The sequence below is a fragment of the Tachysurus vachellii genome, chromosome 4, assembly GCF_030014155.1.
Source record: "Tachysurus vachellii isolate PV-2020 chromosome 4, HZAU_Pvac_v1, whole genome shotgun sequence".
Lineage (NCBI taxonomy): Eukaryota > Metazoa > Chordata > Actinopteri > Siluriformes > Bagridae > Tachysurus > Tachysurus vachellii.
In genome coordinates this window covers 26,833,253-26,854,980 of record NC_083463.1, presented here as the reverse complement: position 1 = coordinate 26,854,980, position 21,728 = coordinate 26,833,253, and the positions used below count along the sequence as shown (strand labels likewise).

General features: G+C 38.6%; 1 protein-coding gene across 1 annotated transcript in view; it reads left to right on the top strand.

The window, feature by feature from the left end:
• Window positions 1-274: 274 nt before the first annotated feature.
• asic4b (acid-sensing (proton-gated) ion channel family member 4b) overlaps window positions 275-21,728 on the top strand; it is a 36,506-nt gene continuing 15,052 nt past the window's right edge. Inside the window, exon 1 of the mRNA XM_060868633.1 lies at window positions 275-1,269. Coding sequence (XP_060724616.1) covers window positions 691-1,269 — 579 coding nt within the window. The 5' untranslated portion in view covers window positions 275-690. The remainder of the gene's footprint in view (window positions 1,270-21,728) is intronic.

The window sequence follows — 21,728 nt, the reverse complement described above, 5'->3', positions numbered from 1 at the left end:
TTCCTCTCCTCTGTATCAGGTCTTTTTGTGAGGAGTTCTTCACTTTGCACTGGTCTGCTAAGCTTAGAGTGAATGGTGTGCGTTGTCACCACATTGTCTATCTCTCTCTCAACTCTGTGTGTTTCTTTCTCTCTCTCTCGCTCTCTCTCAATCTCTCTCAGTGAAAATGTGTGTGAGAGGACTTTGGGCAGCGGCTACGTCAGAGGCAGCGAGGAGTCGAAGAGGGAGAGAGAGAGAGAGAGAGAGAGAGAAAGAGAGAGAGAGATGTGGAGCTGAGTTGACAAGCAAAGCAGCGACTCACTCGCACTCTGGAGCTTACAGCACTGAGCCTCTCGTCTTTCCTTTCTCCTCGCTCTCACTGCCCCGCTTTGCTTCACCACTGAAGGAGTTTTGCACATCTCCTGTCCTGGAGTTGGAAGAACCACAGCTTTACTTAAGACTTGTGAAGGGAAAGCAGAATAAAGACGAAGGATGGAGGAAAAGAAAGCACAGAAAAGGAGAAAGTGTTAAAAGAGACAGGATTTGTGTAAAGAAGCAGGGACAGACAGTTGGAAAAAATAGACAAGAAAAAGTGTGCAAAAACCGAAAAGTAGCAGGAAGTGAAAACAAGTAGCAAGTGGAACACCTGAAGAGTAAGGTTGATAAGAGAGACTAAGGATCACTGGAAGTGTAACAGCCGTGGCGGCCCACATGCCCATCGATTTCGTTTGCAAAATCAAGTTTGCTGAGGGAGATGAGGCCAAAGCGGCCCCACCGAAAGGAGGTGGTGGCAGCCCGATAGACAAAGGAGCAGGCATGGCTGACCTAGCTGCTTTTGCCAGCTCCTCATCGCTGCATGGCCTGGCTCAGGTGTTGGGGTCGTCAGGATCAGGCCGGGCAAGCATGAGGCGGACAGTGTGGGCCCTGGCCCTGCTGGCGTCACTCATGCTCTTCCTGTACCAAGCGTCCCGGAGCACAGGTACCTACCTGGAACACCCACATGTGGCCGCACTGAGTGAGGAGAGCAGGCGTGAGCTCACCTTCCCTGCCATTACGCTGTGCAACGTCAACCGCTTCCGCTTCTCTGCGCTCACCGATGCCGACATCTACCACCTGGCCAACCTGACCGGGCTGCCACCAAAAAGCCGCGGCGGGCACCGTCCAGGTGAGCTGCATTATCCGCCTCCTGACATGCTGGACATCTTCCAGCGCACTGGTCACCAGCTTGATGAAATGTTGAAGAGCTGCAACTTTAGCGGACAGAACTGCTCCGTGCAGGACTTCAGTGTGGTGAGTATTGCGTCCTCCAGTTGGCTGTGGCGAGAGGTTATGGTACTTGCTGATTGGATGTGATGTTCTTGTTGGGTGTTGGAGTTTGGCTGAGATCTTTTGGCTGAGTGGCAGTGTTTTTTTTTGATATGTTTTTTTTGATATGTTGTCAGAAGAAATTTACCCATTTCAAAGATATGGTGTTTTTCTCTCTGATGTCTAAAACAAGCAAAATACCTGTTGACAGAATATCAGGCCTGAATTTTGTCATGTATGATTGGTCAAAAGGGCTATGGGACTGCTTTTGACAGTGTAACCGATGTTTGAACCAAAAATACTAAAATTTGAAGAAAAAAAAACAACTTTGCATATCTTTGCATAGATGTAGTTTAAAATCTGCACAAAATGACATAAGATATTGTTTTTACTGATAAACTGTAAAGTTGATTTGGAATTATTATTTTTTAGGTAAGCTGTGAAGTTTTCAAGAATTTAACATATTTGAAAGACTATGATCCTTTATGACGCTAGGGACACCCCAGGCTTTTAAGGGTATTAAGAGTAATTTTGTTTGTATTAATATATTCCGTGACTATGAAACAATTTGTGCCTAAATCCTATTCTAACCTCTCTGTATTGTAATCTTGCTCTTGTTATGCAGCTCGTTCATAAATATATACAGACTGAGAGAAATTTAGAAGCTTTATTACAATCCCAATGATGCTACGGTTTGCTCTCCTCTACAGAACTCTTCATCGCCCGTCTCTGTCTCTTCATCTTTCTGTTAGGTTACGGTTTGTCTCTCCTGACAGAGAATGTTATTTTGGCCACAGAACAGATGAAATATGCAGGAGATGGACAGGAGACATGATTCTTGCATTAAGCAAATCAGCTTAGATGAAAATGCACCTCAGACTGTTTCTCTGCACAGCCTTTTGGAATTGAAATAATTTCTTTAGCTGTCCTGAGAAAACCCTCCATTAGAAAAGATTAAAAGTATTTTGTTTTAACCATGTATCCCCTACGGCTTGTGGATTAAGTGAGTGGTTTATTAGTGGGTGTTTGTTTCAGTCACAGATTTTTTTTGGTTGGAGGCTGTTGTATTAAAAATTTGACTCCAATTTCATTTAAAAATCTTTATTTTATATGATTCCTTTGTTCATTTTCTTTGTTCAACTGAGAGAATGACCCGGAAATCAGTACACTTCTTATTAAATAAATGAACGTTAATTAAGGGAAGTGACATCACCGTCCACTTAAAATCTTTCAATCCCACAAAAGCCATTTTAATGAAGTGGAACATCAATGAATGTTGCATTAAGATAGTTCTAGCACAACACAAAGTTTGACAAAGCACATAATGATCGTGTGTGTGTGTGTGTGTGTGTGTGTGTGTGTGTGTGTGTGTGCTTCCTTCCTTTCAGAAAAAAAAAACACTACAATTTACTGTATATCTCTTTGGGATCATGTCTCTACTCTATAGTCTATCGGGACTATACGAGCGATATGAGGTTTCGTTATTTATAGCTTGTTTGGGGTGTGATGTTCAATTCAAGCTGCACTCCATGAAATCATGTGTGTGACATATTGTCTCTGCATTGTCTTGTTATTCACAAATCCTCCCGAAGACATCTGTCAGGATTAGATTTGTTTGAACATGATCAGAATGTGAAGACCTTGACAAACATGTCAAATCTTTCCTCTTTAAAATGTGATTTTATTTCTGGCAATTCAAGATATTCTGATATTTCTGTTAGCCTTGTGGTTTTGATTAACCAATCTAATTACAGGAGCAGAGATAATAACTTGCATTGTGGCACTTTGGGAGTAACATGAGCTAAAATGCTTTGCTCAAGGATATAACAGAGTGAGAGTGAGTTTAGGGACACGTTCATCTCATATTAGCCTTTTTTTTTCTCCATGAATTAATGAATATTATATCAAAGCCTGATCCAAGACTGGATCTCAAACCACTTACATCTGTTGCTCGGATGTGTGGATATAAAACAGAGAGATTTGTTGCAGTTTTCTAGTCATCTAATCTCTCTTTATTACTGATCTTTTCCCCCACACACTTGGTGGCCAATCTAGAGTCAGTAAATAGCACGCTGGCTCATTTGCACAACTTAATATCATTTAATAAAGGGTAAAGCCAGAAGTTTTGCATTTGTGTGTATGTGTGTGTGTTTCTAGATAGGAAATTTCATCCATTAATCTGAGAATTCACACAGATATAAGAGTAGCCAAGTGATATGGTATAAGACTTTAAAAACAGCTCAGATTTCTAGAAGTGTTTGTGTTCCCATTTATCAGTGTGTGCATCAATGCATGTATGTGTGTACTGTATGTTTGTGTATTTGCGTGTTTGTGCCAATCTCTTCTGCAAATAATGACTCCACACATCAAGCTGGGAGACAAACAAAAGCAACAAGCTAACCCCCTGAAGGTCACCAGAAGCTCGAAACATGGATCGGCTCTCACACCAGCCGCTGTCTTTTGGCATCGTAACGATTTTGCGTGTTTGATTTTCCACAGCGGAGCTGCATAAATTAGTGAAAGTCATGTAAAACATTAATCAAAGCTCTCCCAAGCTGTGGCTGTAATGGATGGCTCTGTCCTGGTGTGCATCTCATCTAGATTTAACTAATCACCTATCACATGCTCAGACAAGCACACGTCACGTCAGTTTATAGCTCTAACCTGGCTCACGTATTCACCTGAGAGACATGTGCTGTGTTCCTTTCAGAGCAGATTTGTGAACAGGTTCTCTCCAAAAGATCCTTGGGCTATCATATCTTTGATACGCTGAACAACTAATAGTAAATATACTTTATGAAGTAACGGCTTCCTATTTTCAAAACATTATATGGAACTTCATCCAAACTGCAAGGATACATTATTTAATTTCATTGACGAATCAGATGCCTGCGTAGCTAGGACAAGCAGAATACTTATTTAAACATAATAATAATGCACTTCCTTTTTGTCCGTACTGCTTGCAGGACTACACACATCGGCTAACTGGTAGAACAATTTTTACATTGTGGATTAATGACATATAGCATGTAGCTTAAAACCCATCCTCATCTGCTAGAACTCTATAAACAATATGCTACCTCAAAGATTAACACACTGGCTGAAAATCGTCAGTCAAATACAAATAATATTATTATTATATTATTATATTATATATTATATAATATTATAATATCTGTATACACATACATAATTTCCAAGCAAGGAGAAACCTTTAGTTCAAGATTTGTCCCTGGGAATTAATATTCATTCATTTCCATGAGGCATTGAAGACTAGCTAAATAGCCAGCTTTATTCAAGATGATGTTGATGATATTAGATATTAAGATTAAAACAGTATGAAACTATTAGGGTTAAGCAATGCATCATATAAAGAGGTCTCACTGATTGTATAATAAGTATGATGGAGAAATACAAACCTGGCAGTCCTTTTGAGATTATACTTAACTGTTGAGGTAGCATTTGTCCACCCAGGGTTTCATACCTTCGGTGTGATTATCCTCACTGTGACAAACCTGATCCAATTGATTATGTAATACTAAGCTCTAAGCTATGAGTTAGGCCAGGTGTGAAGGGGTAAGGGTACTTTTTCGACTCCTAGTAGAGTCAGACCAGACCCAGGTCCTTGTGCTGGACAGAGTTTATTAGTCCATTAGTCTAGGGGTTGGAATGTGTTTCAGGATAACTGTTTTAAGTATGTTGTGCAATGTTCTTAGTGTTCAGGGAGAGATTTATAGAAGGAGTTGGATCAAGTTCAGCTGAAGGACTACCTTGAGGAAACCTTGTGCAAGTTTTGGAGAAAGTTTTTTGAGCCGAGGTGTCCAATCACCAGGCCAGTGTGGGGGCAAGTTTTTATTCTGACCAATCAAAAGTCTTTTCAAAAACCAAAATCAACCAATTAAGCAGCTCCTACTTGATTGAAATGAAAACCTACACTCACACCATCCCTTTCCTGATACACCCCTTTCCTGTTTCTCGAAATGGCTAGACTATTATTGGCTTAGTGGTTAGAAGATTTGCATTAGAACCTTCCCGGGCTGGGGGTTCGATTCCAGTTTCCACTGCCCTATGTGCACAGAGTATGCATGTTCTCATTGTTCTCAGTGTGCTTAAGTGTTTCCTCCAGGTACTCCACTTCCCTCCTCTAGTCCAAAGACACATCTTTTACGTGGATTAGCATCATTAAATTGTCCGTAGTGTGTGAGTGAGTGTGTGATTGTGCTCTGTGATGGTTGGCACCACATTCAGTTACTGAAATGGATGTATTTTTGACGAAAGGAAAGTTTTTACCTTATAGTAGATTATTGAAATTTTAAAGACTAAAAGTTGCATCTGATTTTCTCCTGTTGGATGATTAAATGTAAGCTGTGTTTTCTGAAAAATAATATGCTTTTGACCTCATATTCCACAACATTCTCAGGAACAGATGCTCTTTGCTGACATTCGGGTTTAATCGGATGCTTGTATTCTGATTAACTGCCATGTTTACCTAGATTACCGTATGCTTGATACCTCTGAATTCTCAATTAGATTATTTGTTACTTCAGAATTACATCCTTTATGGTGCTATTGATAAAATGTACTCTGAGTGGCACTCTGAGTCAGAGGAGATGAGTCACAGGAGATGAAGTGGTTTATGTTCAAATCCCCAATAAATTTACATTTAACACCACTTTCAACTACTGTTTCTGTTATTTAGAAGCGTCCCCATTGCATAGCTTGTATTAAAAACAGCCTGAAGTGGCAAAACCTAAACATCATAAATAGCAGAATAGACACCAAATTATAGGTATTGGTTTCCCACATTACTTCTATTGTTTCATATATAAAAATAATGTCATTTGAATAATGCTTCATTCCCAAGATTGGCTGAAAATGATAGCAGACAGGATCCAACAGTAACAGCTGCAGGCTGTCTTTTGGAAAGTGGTGGTACACGCTGATACACAGCTCGGCTTTTAAATGCAGATCTGCTGATTTTACTGTGTCTTATCTTCAATGCAGATTTTGCCATTAGGCTACACATATTAAGAACTTCAGCTCAGATTTTCCGTGATTTTTTAAGTCTTATAAGTCTTACATGTTCACCAAATTTATGATGTAGTATACATGAAAAAGACTATGAAAATAACCAAGAAGGGGTGTTTTTGTATTTCAGATATGAGCTGAATTGTTGAGCAAAGACATGTCTATATATTTGCTCTAGGTGTTTAAATGTGAAGTGACTCTGTGTTTCCATCCATCCATCCATCCGTCCCTCCATCCATCCATCCATCCATCCATCCATTTTCTATATTGTTTATCCAACACAGTTCACAGGGAGCATGGGGTCTATCCCAGGGACTCAGGACACAAGGCAGGGTTCAACCTATCACAGATCACAATCACACACACTCTCACACACGCAATTTAGAGATGCTTATCTGCCTATAACACGTCTATGGACTGAGAGAGGAAATCAGAGTCAGGGACAAAACCCCATCAAGCACGGAGATAAGACTGTTTCCAACATGTTGTACTTTCATTAAAATTACATATACTGTAACTATATATAGCTGCTTAGTCACAAACTGTTTATAGTTACAGACCTAGTAAAAAATAGCTCCTTTGAACAGCAAAGGAAGACGTTGGTGCAGATGGCAAGATTCACAAAAGAATACACACCACAGCATCAAGGTGCTTTGTGCCTTTGTGCTTCGAGCTACTCATTCATGCAATAATTTGATCAGTTAGACAAATGAAGCTCAGAAAAAAAACTCACCTTTAAAAAAAAGCCTCTAGTATTCACCTGGCCAGTGCTTATTGAAGTGTTGGCTCACAGGAATAATGGTGGTGAATCTGAAGTGGTGCTGTTTATGGCTCAAGGTTTATGGCCCAATATTGAGATGCTTTTCCGTTCAAGATGTTTGTAAAGCGTGGTTATTCGAGCTACAGTTGCCTTCCTGTTAGCTCAAACTAATCTCACCATTCTCCTAATGTTAAGGCTGATACTCACCTTATGCTTGCTTTTCTGTTTTTTCTATCATTCTCTGTGAAAATCCACGGAGACCAGCAATTTCAGTGTTATTTAGAAACCGTTACATGGCTTGTCTTGGCTGTCACGGCTAACGATTTGTCCACTGCTGCTGCCGCTCTGTGTGTGTATATGTGTGTGTATGTGTGGTATGCTGCAGTGACTCTTACTCTTACAAGTGGAATACAGATCTTTTACACAAAACCAAGCATATCAGGAGAAAATTCTCAGGGCTAATGACAAATCTGATGCTTTGTGAGCCACATGACACCTCAGCTACAGGTGGTGTTAGACACAGCCTACGCTGAGGATGGCACAGTGTGCTGGTGATGAATCAGCTGTGAAAATGTTCCAGCATTCAGTACACTGGAAAGTGTGTTCAGTTGGAATGCTGAAGGCTTCCTGCCTCTCACTTGTTCTTAGTCACAACCTTTCTGTCTCATTGTGTTGTCATGAAGAGCCATTACAAATGGGGAAAAAAATGGGCTACTTTTCATCAGTTCTAAAAGCAAGATTTGTGCTTTCCAATCTTTCTCAGGGGAGCACGGTGGCTTAGTGGTTAGCACGTTTGCCTCACACCTCCAGGGTTGGGGGTTTGATTCCCACCTCCGCCTTGTGTGTGTGGAGTTTGCATGTTCTCCCCGTGCCCCGGGGGTTTCCTCCGGGTACTCCGGTTTCCTCCCCCGGTCCAAAGACATGCATGGTAGGTTGATTTGCATCTTTGGAAAAATTGTCCGTAGTGTGTGATTGCGTGAGTGAATGAGAGTGTGTGTGTGCCCTGTGATGGGTTGGCACTCCGTCCAGGGTGTATCCTGCCTTGATGCCCGATGACGCCTGAGATAGGCACAGGCTCCCCGTGACCTGAGGTAGTTCGGATAAGCGGTAGAAAAATGAATGAATGAATGAATGAATCTTTCTCATTATAATGCTCTCTCTCTCTCCCCCTCTCTCCATGTGTGTTTTGTGTCTGTTATGCGCCTGTTTATCATTGTCTGAATGCTAAACGCAGTTTTTGTTTGCTTTTGGATCGAAATGTGTAAATGCCACATGTGTAAATGCCACATTTAAAAATCGGGCCTCATCTATATACAAAATTAGGAATGCATCACTGGAGACTCTGCCTAATGTCTCTTGTTAGACATTTTTGCACCTCCCATTTCTTTTGTCTGTTTTCAAACTGGTGTTAAAAATGTACATTATGTAAAACTTTCATCTGCCCTGATTTTTTTTTTTTTTTGTCAGAAAAACATCACTTTTCTTTTGTTCATACACAAAACTCTTTGAAAGTAAGAAGTTGCCTTTTTTTTTTCTTTAGATAAAATGCTCACAGATTGTACCGGATGCTATAGAGTCATGTGATCTGTTGGTGTTTATGACCCAGAAAAACACTCTGATTGATTTGTCAGGTGCTGGAAAGATTGTAATGATTGGATTAGGCTTATGAGCGCAGTTGAGTTGCACGCATCTGGCCTGGGGTTCTGACCCATTTTTGGCTCACTAGGAGACTTGGGACTGGCAACGCAGCTGTATCCTCCTGTTCTTTACTCGCACACAGAGTGTGGGAATGTTATCATATGCAGCATGGAGCATCTGCCAATAAGCGTTTTTCAATTTTAGACTAATTCTAAAGTTTTTTATTTCGCAAAAAAAAAAAAATGGGTCAGAACCCCAGGCCAGATTAGTACACTTCAGCGAAATACAAAACCTCACTCTGGGTATTTACCTACAGTAATCCAATCACTATGATCATTCTGGTACCTGCTCAACAAATCAGAATGAATGAACAAGACAGTATGGGAGAAGGCTCTCTGCAAATTCTATAGCTCGTGATTACATAAAGTCTGTTCCACTCTAATCAGTGCATTATCTTGGTCTTTTATTAATGGATTAGTTTCCTGAAATCCAACAATAGCAAGCCTGAATATGGCAGGAAAGCTGAAGAATCTGCACTGCACAAGATGATTCTCATGGCAGCAGGAAAGTAAAGAAAAATAATAAAGTGATTCTATTACAATTACAACTCTTACAGCTATTATATGAAACACAATTTTTTTTATGTCTAGAACACTTTCATGTCTAGAATTCCTTAACAAATGAGATCATTATTCAAAACAGTGCGTAGATTGACTGACACAATCAAAACATGTTCATTGTAAATGGAAAATTGAACAAACCCTCCAGAGTTTAGCACTTAACGATAAACATTCCTTTTCACTGTCTAGTTGCATTCTCATTTGTTAGCTAAGTGCGAAATGTCTGTCAAGCCCTGCCAGAAACTGAAGCCTGACTCATTAATCCTTCTCATTAATCTGTCATTTCTAACATGAATCCAAAGCCACACATATATAAAATAATGCAAACTAGTTGGGCCAGATGATACCAGATGATTTAGTTAATGAGTACTCGTAGCATTCAGTTTATAGTAGCCATGTAAACGATATTGACTATCGCATTAATCTAACTCTCTTTAAATCGCAAACAGTGAATGTTCTATTCAAAGAACTTAGCTGGAGAGAACAACCGAGAAAGAATATTGTGCCAACATCATCACCAGCCTGAAAGAGCGAAACCAGAGGCGGTACGATCGGGATCAGAAACCACATAATGCAGCTGGGATGATGTCCAACAAATTAAATTCCAAACTTTAGTGCAAGTTACGTTATGAATCTTAACGCATAATCAGCTCTACACTGAAAGAATATCTCTAATTGAGATAAATAGCAGTACAGCAATGCAGAAGTAGGAGAAAGGCACATATTATAGAAAGACAAGAGTCTCTAAGGGAGATGTGGATCTAAATACCTCGCCAAACACCCACAAGCCTCCCTGAACTAGCTATTCACACAGATCTCTTTAAGCAGTGGGCTACGTTGCAGAAGTGTGATTCAGATGAAATTTGATTTGTGGGGAAATGAAGAAGGAAGGTTGCGTAGAAGACGAGGTCCATCCATAAACAAAATAATAAATAAAAATAAATAATCTTGCTCATGTCACTGTCATGGTGTCACTACTTGTATTGTCTTCTTCTTGATATATATATTTCTATAATTATATCACTTTGCTTGTACTGTATTTTCTCATTTGTAATTTGCTTTGAATAAAAGCATCCGAATAAATGAATAAATGTAAATGTAATTGACGAGCCATACAACTGAGTAAACAAGGCTTTCATACTCCACCTCAGGATAAAGAGGATAAAATGATAATTCATTTAATGAGGCATAAATGGATATTTATAGTAGGATGTTTTTCTGTGTAAATTTGGTAAACTCCCAGTTTTATATGAATATTCATCAGTTTTTAGCAATAGCTTTGTCCTGGTTAGGATCCAGAGCGTATCCTAGGCTACAATTCGACAAATGGACAGGTTTTTTTTTTCCATTTTTTTCCCTTTTTTAAGGATTTACCAATAGACAATGCCTTTAATTTTAAAAAGGTCCATTTAAGACTTTGCTGATTTGTTATTATGTTCCCGTGGTAGAATCAAACAGATTTGCACATTGGTTTAAGGAGGCTTAATAACAAAGCCAATGATGGCTGCTGTATTGCATTGCCTGCAGCTTCAAAGCCAAAGCTGGCCACAGTAACGGGATTTAGAGATTATATTTTTGGACCGGCGGTAAATCCATGAGCCTTTTGAAGTCATCCTGGCACAAATGCAGCACTGAACCTTACTCAGCAACATGTAAATAGCTGGGCACATGAAGGCTGAAGGAGAGCTCCGGAGCCGAAGAACTCCTTGGCCTTGCTCAGCATGGATCATAACGCAAATCTCACAGCATTCTAATGGTTCCCTACTTCAAAGCATATCAACCCAGCTACATTCGATCAGCACTTTCATCTGGTTTCAACCCAGCTACTTTCAATCAAATCTCTTTTAGTTACTGCAAATGTAGCAAAGTGTGTGTGCGCCTGTGTGTGTGTGTGTGTGTGTGTGTGTGTGTGTGTGTGTGTGTGCATTCTTGTGTGTAGACGACTCTTCATTATGTAGTTAAAGACTGAGGAAATGAAAATAGCACTCATTTCACTGAACGGCCCTTGGTGAATGCTGTGGCTAATGAGTTGTGTGTTATCTGGAGCAATGCTGGGTAAATACCCTGAACATGCATACACACTCTGCTTCACTGTAACAGCACGTTTTCCAGTTTGACATCTGATTGATTGTTTGGTGAAGCTCATTCAAACACTTGTCTAAATTCTCATCAATCAATAATGTCATTGCGTTAGAAAATGGAGGCAAACGTGATGCTGTGTGTGTGCTAATGGCTTTGTCAATACAAAAAAACTCATATAGAAAGTGATGTAATGGCTGAGTATTTGTATTATGAATACAAATACAGCTTGGACAAACCTTAGGAAATAGAACTAATTAATTATTTGATTAATTAATTGCCTCCGGGTACTCTGGTTTCCTCCCCTTCTAAATTTTCCGGTGTGTGTGTGTGTATGTGTGTGTGTTAATTGTGCCCTGTGATGAATTGGCATCCCATCCAGGATGTATCTTGCATCCCATGTCCCCTTGGATTGACTCCAGGCTCTCTGTGACCAGTCCCATTTATATAAATATATATACATGGGACAAGTTTATATATTGGGGGCACGGTGGCTTAGTGGTTAGCACGTTTGCCTCACACCTCCAGGGTTGGGGGTTCGATTCCCGCCACTTGTGTGTGTGGAGTTTGCATGCCTCGGGGGTTTCCTCCGGGTACTCCGGTTTCCTCCTCTGGTCCAAAGACATGCATGGTAGGTTGATTGGCATCTCTGGAAAATTGTCCGTAGTGTGTGATTGCGTGAGTGAATGAGAGTGTGTGTGTGCCCTGTGATGGGTTGGGTGTATCCTGCCTTGATGCCCGATGACGCCTGAGATAGGCACAGGCTCCCCGTGACCCGAGATAGTTCGGATAAGCGGTAGGAAATGAAAGAATGAAAGAGATTTATATATATGGGAATGTTATCGTCTTTAACTGGTTTTTATATATATATGGGAATGTTTAATCTCTATGTGTCAATCAATACTTTAACAAGCACACAGATAATAACGTACTTAAGGTGGTCGTTATTCACACATCAGACTCATGTCATAATTTAATTAAGGTTAGCTCTTTATTAGCTGTTGATTAGTTATGCCTTATCTCATCATTAGTCCATATTTAATTAAGTATTAACTCAGGTATCAGTGTATGATTTGTCAAAGTTGTAAAGCGGGGAAAAAAATTCTTCCAACTAAAACGTTCATATGTGTTACATTTCTATATACAAACTCAAAATCACTACAGGAAACTGTAGCATTTTAAAAAAAAATCTTCTACAGACTGGTGTGTATTTGACTGATTTCAGTCTGTCAGACCTGTTACCCCTCTAATCTTTGACCAACTGACTGCTCTTCAACCAATTACTTCTTACCACAAAGAGTTTCTTTATCTTGTTATCTTTATCTCTAGGCTGTATGTCCTATTTTCCGCCTATATCTTCCTCACTTTCAACTATTTCCTCCTCTGACAACTAGACAATAATCTGTTATTCAGTATGTGAGGTTATTCTTTGATCGAGAAACAACACTCACTTCAAGCACCGAGCTGTCACTGTCTTAATCACACAAAAATGGTTCACCATTTACACACACTATGCCAAGCATATGAGATCTCGGCATGTCATGCAGCCTGACATAGCTTGGTTGTTTGGAAGATTTTCAATCTTCAGTCTCTCTCTCTCTCTCTCTCTCTCTCTCTCTCTCTCTCTCTCTCTCTCTCTCTCTGCCACAAACTCCCACACATAAACACCCATGTGTTTTGCCCCAAGCTCTGACAGACTTGTTGACATCTCTCATAACCTCTAACCTCTTATATCTGAGACGTCATGAATGATTGGCTGATCTTGGCAGTGCGTGACATTGTATTGTAATGCTGCAAAGTGTTGCGGTCAGTGTCAAAATGCCACAGATTTATTCCCTGCAGCATAGATATATCTCACTCTCTGGTGTGATTCAGTGCAGAAAAACGCGTCAAAATGTACTGGAGTGAATGGATATTGTTGTGTTAAAAGGTGCAGGGGTCAAAGAATACACATACTCACACACAAACATGCTCGAAAAAAACACAAAAAGTGAAAATACAATAACACTCTGAGGCACAGAGAGGCTGCGGGGAGGCAGGATAAGGGAAATGGGTAGAGAAAGACTAAAAAAGGCTTCTGACGATGCTATACTGTAGCTGAGAATATCCTGATTATTAACAGTCAGGGAAAGCTGCTGTTGATGTAAAAGTAACCAACTTTTATTATTATATATAATAATGCATCAGTGATATAGTAACAATGATGCAGGTAATCTTTTACACATATATTTTCCGCATTTGTGAGAATATTTTTTAAGTGATATAATATTTTATATTTTATATCACTTTATATAAAGTGATATAAAAGTGATTTTATATAATATAATATTTTTTAAGTAATATTTTTTATGTATGTTTCATCTCTCCTTTTGTGTAATATTTCAGGATTAATAAGTTTTCGGGATGTAACCGGACACAAATAAATGCTCCGTATGAACAAAAGAAATGAACAGATTCATATACATGTAGGAAGCGCACAATTAGTTCAGAAAGCTTTCAAGCTTCACTTGACATCCAGGTGAGACTAGAAGTGTGCATCCTACAAGAGGTTTTTACTTTTCATGCAAGAAAGAGGTCAGATATGATGCTGCAGGTCAAAGAAAGATCACATTCATTAACCTCAGCAATGCATTTACAGTGATGCTTTTACAGTGCTCATTCCTGCGTCCTTAGTAATTGCCTGGTCAGGGTCATGGGGGATTAAAAAAAGTCCTGTGCATACCTTTGTTTTGAAAGAAAGAAAGAAAGAAAGAAAGAAAGAAAGAAAGAAAGAAAGAAAGAAAGAAAGAAAGAAAGAAAGAACAAATCCAGTATTCATGTTTAAATTTAAATACAGATCCGTATCTTAATATATTTAAAGCACTAAACAGATACAGATATTAGACCACCAGTCTGTTTAGTATTTCCTCCTAAGGCATCACGATAGATTAAATACAGCACTTTGTTTAAGTTCATTAGACATGTGTCGGTATTTCTATTTATATAGTAGCCTTCTCACTGCTTAAAGATGTGTCAATGAGTTAAATGGAAATCAAAGCAACTGTAACTAAGTAATGTAACTGCAAACAAAGGATTCTATAGACTGGACTAGACAGAAATCAGCCCTAAACTTATTTCTTCATATCTGTGTATCCTTATTTGTACTGACCTCTTCACTATGACCACTGAAACCAGTATTATTGTATAGAAGTTTTTTTTTCCAAAATTGTCTTTTAAAGTTGTACTGTGTTTTGCTGGCGTAAAGGATGAATAGGATTTTTAAGTGGCATAAACAAACAAATTGGGCTAAAGAGGACATTAGAATCATAGTTTTGCTTCTTTCAAATGCTAATTGGAGTTTGTAACAGTTTGTCTCTCTCTTTTTCTAGAAGAGAGAGAGAGAGAGAGAGAGAGAGAGAGAGAGAGAGAGAGAGAGAGAGAGAGAGAGAGAGAGAGAGAGAGAGCAGACGAGGAGCCCTGCAGCTCTACTGTAGCATCTGCTGCTCTGATTCAGCCCAAGGCTACCTGCAACTACACATTCAAAACAACTGCTCAAGGACAGGAAAACACACACACACACACACAGACACACACACACACACACACACACACACACACACACACACACACACACACACACACACATATTATATACATATATATATATATATATATATATATATATATATATATATATATATATATATATATATATATATATTTATTTATTTATATATATATAGATGCACACACACTTGACAGGAGTTTTGAGCAAATGAAAAATATCAAGCATATTTCTTTTATATTGTGCGTTCCTGCATTCTGGGAATTGATGATTGGCCTTAGAGACATAAAAGCACTTGAAATGTGTCTTTGCATGTGTGTGCGTGTGTGTGTCAGCATAAAGCAGCCTAAATCATAAACTTGTAATAGGCCATTCACTCTAAATTAGGTGACAAATATGGACAGATTGATAGCTGAATTATTGCCATCTTGGAGACTGGAAAGACAGCGCTGAGGCTCTGCTGAATAAGAATTTCCGCACAAGAGCTCCTCAGCATCACAATATGCTTGTAACTGAAATGTCTTTGTGCTTGTGACTAAAAGTTTCTCTAACTTTGATATCAGAGAAACAAATCTGGGGAAATTATATTTATAGCCATATATGTGTGGGTTTTTCTGCTTTTAAATGCAACAACTGGCAACAACTGTAGACTGACAGGGTCTTGTCACTTAATGCACAGCTGTACAGCTGTTCATTTATTCAATTATTCATCCATCTATGTTCTGTACCACTTATTCTACACAGGGTGCAGGTGAACCTACAGCCTAAGGCACTAAGGGGCAAAAAGTATGGGATACTATGGGGCAGTGGTGGCTCAAATGTTTAAGACTCTGGGTTATTGATCTGAAGGGTGGGGTTCAAGCCCCAGCACTCTCAAGCTGTATCATAACTGCTTCTGCTTTCTGTCCCCAACCTCCTCAGAGAAAAATAATCCAATGTGCTGTGATGATAAAAAAGACTTCTATGCCCCAATTTCGATTTAATTTTATTCATTCCTACCCTGGGATGGGTATCCCACACATAGTGACACACAACATACAATTCTGAGATGTCAATCAGCCTACAGCACATGTCTTTGCTCCCCTGAAGCACAGGTAGAACATGCAAACTCCACACACGGCAAAGACGGGAATTGAGCAACTAAGTCACCATGCCCCTTAATTCAAGCATTCAATCATCTAATCCTGTATAAAAGCACACAGGACATGAGCATCAGTTAATATTCACATCAAACATCATTACTGGAAAAATGTGATTGGTTGTTGGTGCCAGATGGGCTGGTTTAAATATTTTAAAAACGTTTTATCTAAGATTTTCACAAACAATAGTGGAAATAGATTAGGCAGAATGGTGTGAAATAAAAAAAAATGACTGCTGGAGGATTTGCCTTGCTGATGAGAGAGATCAGAGGAGACACCAGCTGACAGGAAAGCTCTGTCTTTACAACCATGGTGAGCAAAAGTATCTCAAAATACACAAGGTATCGCACCTTTAGATGAAGAGACTAAAATAGCAGGCATTTGAGGCTACAGTAGACACAATCTCACTGAAAGAGGAAAGTTTTCTGGAGGACATGTGTTATGGATAAACTTGGTGGCGACCCTGTAGATGCTGAGGCATTCCTATGCGCCTAAAGTGGCCTGTGAGTGTAGTATGATGTGCCTAAAAAAAAAGTTTGATGAATTTTTGCATTGAATTTTTAGAAAGTATAGCAGTATGCATGGATTTGTAAATCTTCAGCAGTATTTTTTTGTGTGCAAATATGGAAGACACCATATGTTTAGTGTGTGAATGAGTGTAGTGTAATTTCATACACTTATGGAAGTAGTACGCAAGTATGCTACAGAAAAGAGAGGAAGACACAGAACAGTGGGAGATTCTGATGAAAGCAGCATGGTCTGGGTGAGTCAGGATGTGGAGGTCAGGAACTCAGCTGGAGATCAATCAAGCTGATTATTAAGTATGATGTGGTGCATTGATTGTCCTCAGCGTGGGTTTAGGGAGAATAGCAAAGCAAGAGTGTTAGCAGATATCATGCCTTTGTTAGCTTTTCATACACCTGAACAGAAAATGAAACAGGTGACTCTAAGCTCATGGGAATCTAAATACAAACTCACTGCACAATGCGCAAAGTGGATCGAATTTGGATTGGGTTGAATTACCTTCACTGTTTAAGCGTACGTATGAAAGCATAAACTACAAAGAGTTCAATTTAGCCTCTCTGTTTAGGTTTTTTTTTTGCACAAAACATACTCTGAAGAAATAACGATTGACAAAAAAAATGAGATGAAACATTTAATTTATGTGTTTTTGCCTTGTGCATGTTTTGATTGGAACCAGTTCTGGTGCCACCGGCAGTCTCCACAATAGATCCAGTTTACTGTTATATTTAGACATAAAAGAGAACGGAGAGAGAAAGAGAGAGAAAGAGAGAGAGAGAGAGAGAGAGAGAGAGAGAGAGAGAGTGTCTTTCTCCCACAGACTGCTATGCAATTTTTGAACAGAATAGAACAGCTTGAGTAAACATGTACCACTACATGTTACATTTCCTTTACCCTTTTGAGCAGAAGGGGAACAGAATAAGGCTATTTGTGTGTGTGTGTGTGTGTGTGTGTGTGTGTGTGTGTGTGTGTGTGTGTGTGTGTGTGTGTGTGTGTGTGAGTGTGTGTTCATCTCTCTTTCGTATGTATACCATGTTCGGAAATTGCTGTTTGTGTGAAACTGAATAGTAACTGTGAGACATTTTTAGATACAGGATATCCCATTTTTTCCCCTGCAAATGAGACATCCTTACTGAGCAAATAATCCATTTGCACAGCATGAAAACATGCCAGAGATGCTGCACAGCCTGTTTCACAGTCCTGAACTGCTCTGCATGTAGAGTCAGACAGATCTTACAGGACAAAGTGTCCCTTTATACTGTAGTAACTAATGGCACTGATGTTCAGTGAGTGTATATAAAATGTTATAATATCTACAGTGTGTATATAGTATATGTGATTCACTTTAATTCCATTTCCGTTATATGTGTAGATATAGACTTAGAAGGTGTATTCATTTGTTTTATAGGAAGTGTATGCTGTATACAACAAGAAAAATCTCATTTTAATATGAATAGTGTCATGAAAAGCCTGGAGCCTATCCCTGAATAGAATGCCAACCCATCACTGGGCACAATCACACACCTATTAACACACTCTGAACAATTTAGAGATGTCAGTCAGCCTACAATGCATGTGTTTGCACAGATGGAGGAAACCAGTGTATGCCAAGGAAACCCTCCAATTCACAGGGTGAACATGTGTACTCCATACATACTGGGCCAAGGCAGGAATCGGTCCCCCAAATTATTATTTTAACATGAACAGGATGCTTCAGCTTGGGCAAAGGCAGAGTTAGAGGGTGACTTGAGGTAGCAGTGACTACCATTGAAATATCATTACTTACCCTTAACTAATAGGTCACTGTTATTTTTTCATTTTGGGGAAGAAATGCCATTTTGTTATTAATGTATATGCGATTCCAGACAGCTTGACCATCAATTTGCCTGACATTTTATTTTTATTTGTCAGAGAAATTTAAAGGGCTATGATCGCTTTAATGCATAGTAGATTAACCTGATGTCTAAATAGTGCTTGAGTCGGTACAATGTTTACTCCATCTATCAAGGTAATTCATTTACTCTTTCCTTCATTCATCTAGAATATATGCTCTATCCTGGTCAGGATCATAGTGGATCCAAAGCATGATGCATACACATTCACAACAAGTGGCAATGATAGAGATGCCTCAGATTCACTGTCTCAGGTTCAGTCCTAAGCTTGGGTTCTTCAATTTGCTCTAACCTTCTAAAAATATATTGTTGGCGGGTTACATAAAATTGTCTTTTAGGTATGAATGAGTGCACAAATTTGTAAGTTTAGTGCTCTATAATGGGCACGCATCACATTAAGGGTGCTTTTTCACCAGATCTATTGTATCTAGTAGATGACTTAGACATAGTGGTTACTAAAGGTGAAAGAAATAAATAATAAAAAACAGATTGAAACAGATAACTGTAATATTAAAACAAAATAAAAAAAACTCTTAAAACATGATCCTTGGTCTAGTTGCAAATACAGAATATAAGAAGATATCTTAGCTAAATATGCACTGTGTGAAATAAAGTAGGAGGCTGAGAATGATTGCAATTGCAGTAGAGGCTGATTTTAATAAATTACCCAAGAAACAAATCCAAAATGCAAGGCAAGGGCAGGGTCAAAAACATAACCTAGGTCAGGGTAAACAGAATATCCAAGGCTACATAATATGTGCTAGCAAGAATTAAAAAAAAACCAGAACATTGGAAAAAGTAATACAAAAGATGTATTACTAGTGAAGTTTCAGATATAAGCACTAAGCAGTGCTAGTGTGTGTCAGTCCAGTATATAGTGCTGGTGATTATTAATGACAGGAGATGGTGTGTTATGGGAAACTGAATTTGTTGACTGTTATGTCCTGACAATGTACCAAACACACAGAATTTGCACATTTAGATAAAGCACACTATGCTGCAATCTTTCACACCCTTTTTCAACAAGTCATATAATCCTTGAATGTTACTTAATAGACGCATAGATCCATTCTAAACTTTTCTAAAATACAGATTAGATGAGTCTGACTTGCAAGGCATAATTGTGATTGAAAAATAGATTGAAAGCTGGAGCAGTGAGCTATTATGTTAATTAATGTGCAACATTAATTAAAAACAGGAAAACTCATTCATAAACAAAACGCCTGAAGCAGGGCTGGTAGCGCTAATATCTCCTGTGCGTCCCTGACACATATGAACACACACATAATCATCCTGGGTATCATGCTGCCACTCTGGATTACCTATCACAGCTGCTAGCCCAAAGCTCTCAGGATCCTCCTACTCTCATTATGCCACTTCTTCTTCTTCTTCTTCTTCCTCAACGCAAAACTATGAGAACACTGGAAACACTAGAAAAGGAAAGCTTGGGCCATATTCATTTAACATGCATTTTGTGTCTAATTCTACACACATTCTTAACCACATCATTTAAGCACAAGCATTAAAACAATTAATTATTCACTTGGAACATATTGTTTCAGAGGAAATTCCCCAAGCCATTTATAAGCTCTGTTTCTTTAGAGTTTCCTAACTGCTTTACTGGTTAGCACGCTAACTGCACATGTTGCCTATGGGCTAGCATGCTAATGGTTGCTAAAAAAAAAAGTCATAAAATTATGTTGGCTCCACTAAACCCAGTTTGGAAATTAAACTCAATAGATAATTAAATAGTATTATAAAAAAGCAAATATTAATTAGTTGTTGTAGTTTTACTTATGAGATGATTATGTTTATGTTAAAGAATGTGGTTCTAAAGAATCTTCTAAAGAATATTACACTAACCAACAATTTAAAGTCTTGAAAAAATTATATCATTTAATATAATTTATTAAATAAATAAATCATTTTATAAATAATTATAAATAACAATAATTTAATATCTCATTTCTATCCACCGTGTAATGTATGCATGAATACCACAAAAACTTCCCAGCCCGAGGTGAGAAAAAAAGGATTAGCCTAAAAACAGTTATATTGGAAATGTAAAGCTAATTTCAATAATATTATATTATATAAAGTAATTCACTAATCAGTGTGAAAATTCTTTAATTGATTTACATGCTACATACTAAGCTCCATCCTGCTGTAGCGCTAATCGCAATAGCTACATATACCCAACCGGAGGCACAGCAATTGTTGCTACTTCTTTCTGAGCTTTAATCCTCTTTGTAATTTCTATAAATACATTCAACAAGAGGTAACATTTAAAAGAATGAGATTTTAAGATTTTCTTCTATATTTGGAACTGTAAACAGGAACTAATCAAAGTTGCTAGTTGGGAACTAAAGAAACTTTGGGCTAATGTCGCTCCAAATGTTTGGTCCTCGTTCATTAATTTGTGCCTTGATCACTTTTTGTCACTTTACACCTTTTTTTGATCATGGATTTGTCACTTTACCACATCATACCCAGTTTGCATAAAACTCTGAAAATCTGCATCCACTTTGTCATGTTGTTGCTTGCTCTTGTTGCTAAAATTGTAGCTCTTTGTCATGAGCGAACCTAGAAAATGAATGCTTGTTAGACGTATTGTTGTTTGCTCCTGTATACAGAGAATAAGAGAGTCCACACACTCTTCAACCTATTTTACCCACCAGAGGCAGTTAAATAGCCATATGTGTGTCTACGCATGCATGTTGCGATCTTCTAACAAGCTTAACAAGCTTATGTGACCTGTGGTGCAGTATTTACAATAAATCCTGCTGTCATGACACATCTCATGAACACAGGATTACCGATATTACAAGCATTATTTGTAGGACACAACGGAGCATCCATTAACTCTTAGACAGTTTTTATCTACTGCATGTTCTACTGCTTGGCACTGATGTTTGGATATTTGCTTCTAATAAGCTCCGGGGCGTTGAATGCTTTCTCCTGTGTGTGGATATTATTTACCATCTACATTCACTGAGTTGGTACTCTGTCTCTCTTTTAAAGTGTGTTGTGCTTTGTTGATGTTGAATGCTCTGTGGTGAGCTGAGTGGTTTCCTGTTGATTGTGCAGAACAATACTGCTGTCTTTTCTCCTTTAAACTGTTCCACATTCTGGTACATTTTGCTAGTTTAGTGAGCTGAGGCTAATAGAAGTATAATTGGAACCCTCACTTCTAGAGGAGGAATATGTAAAGAGTATATTTAT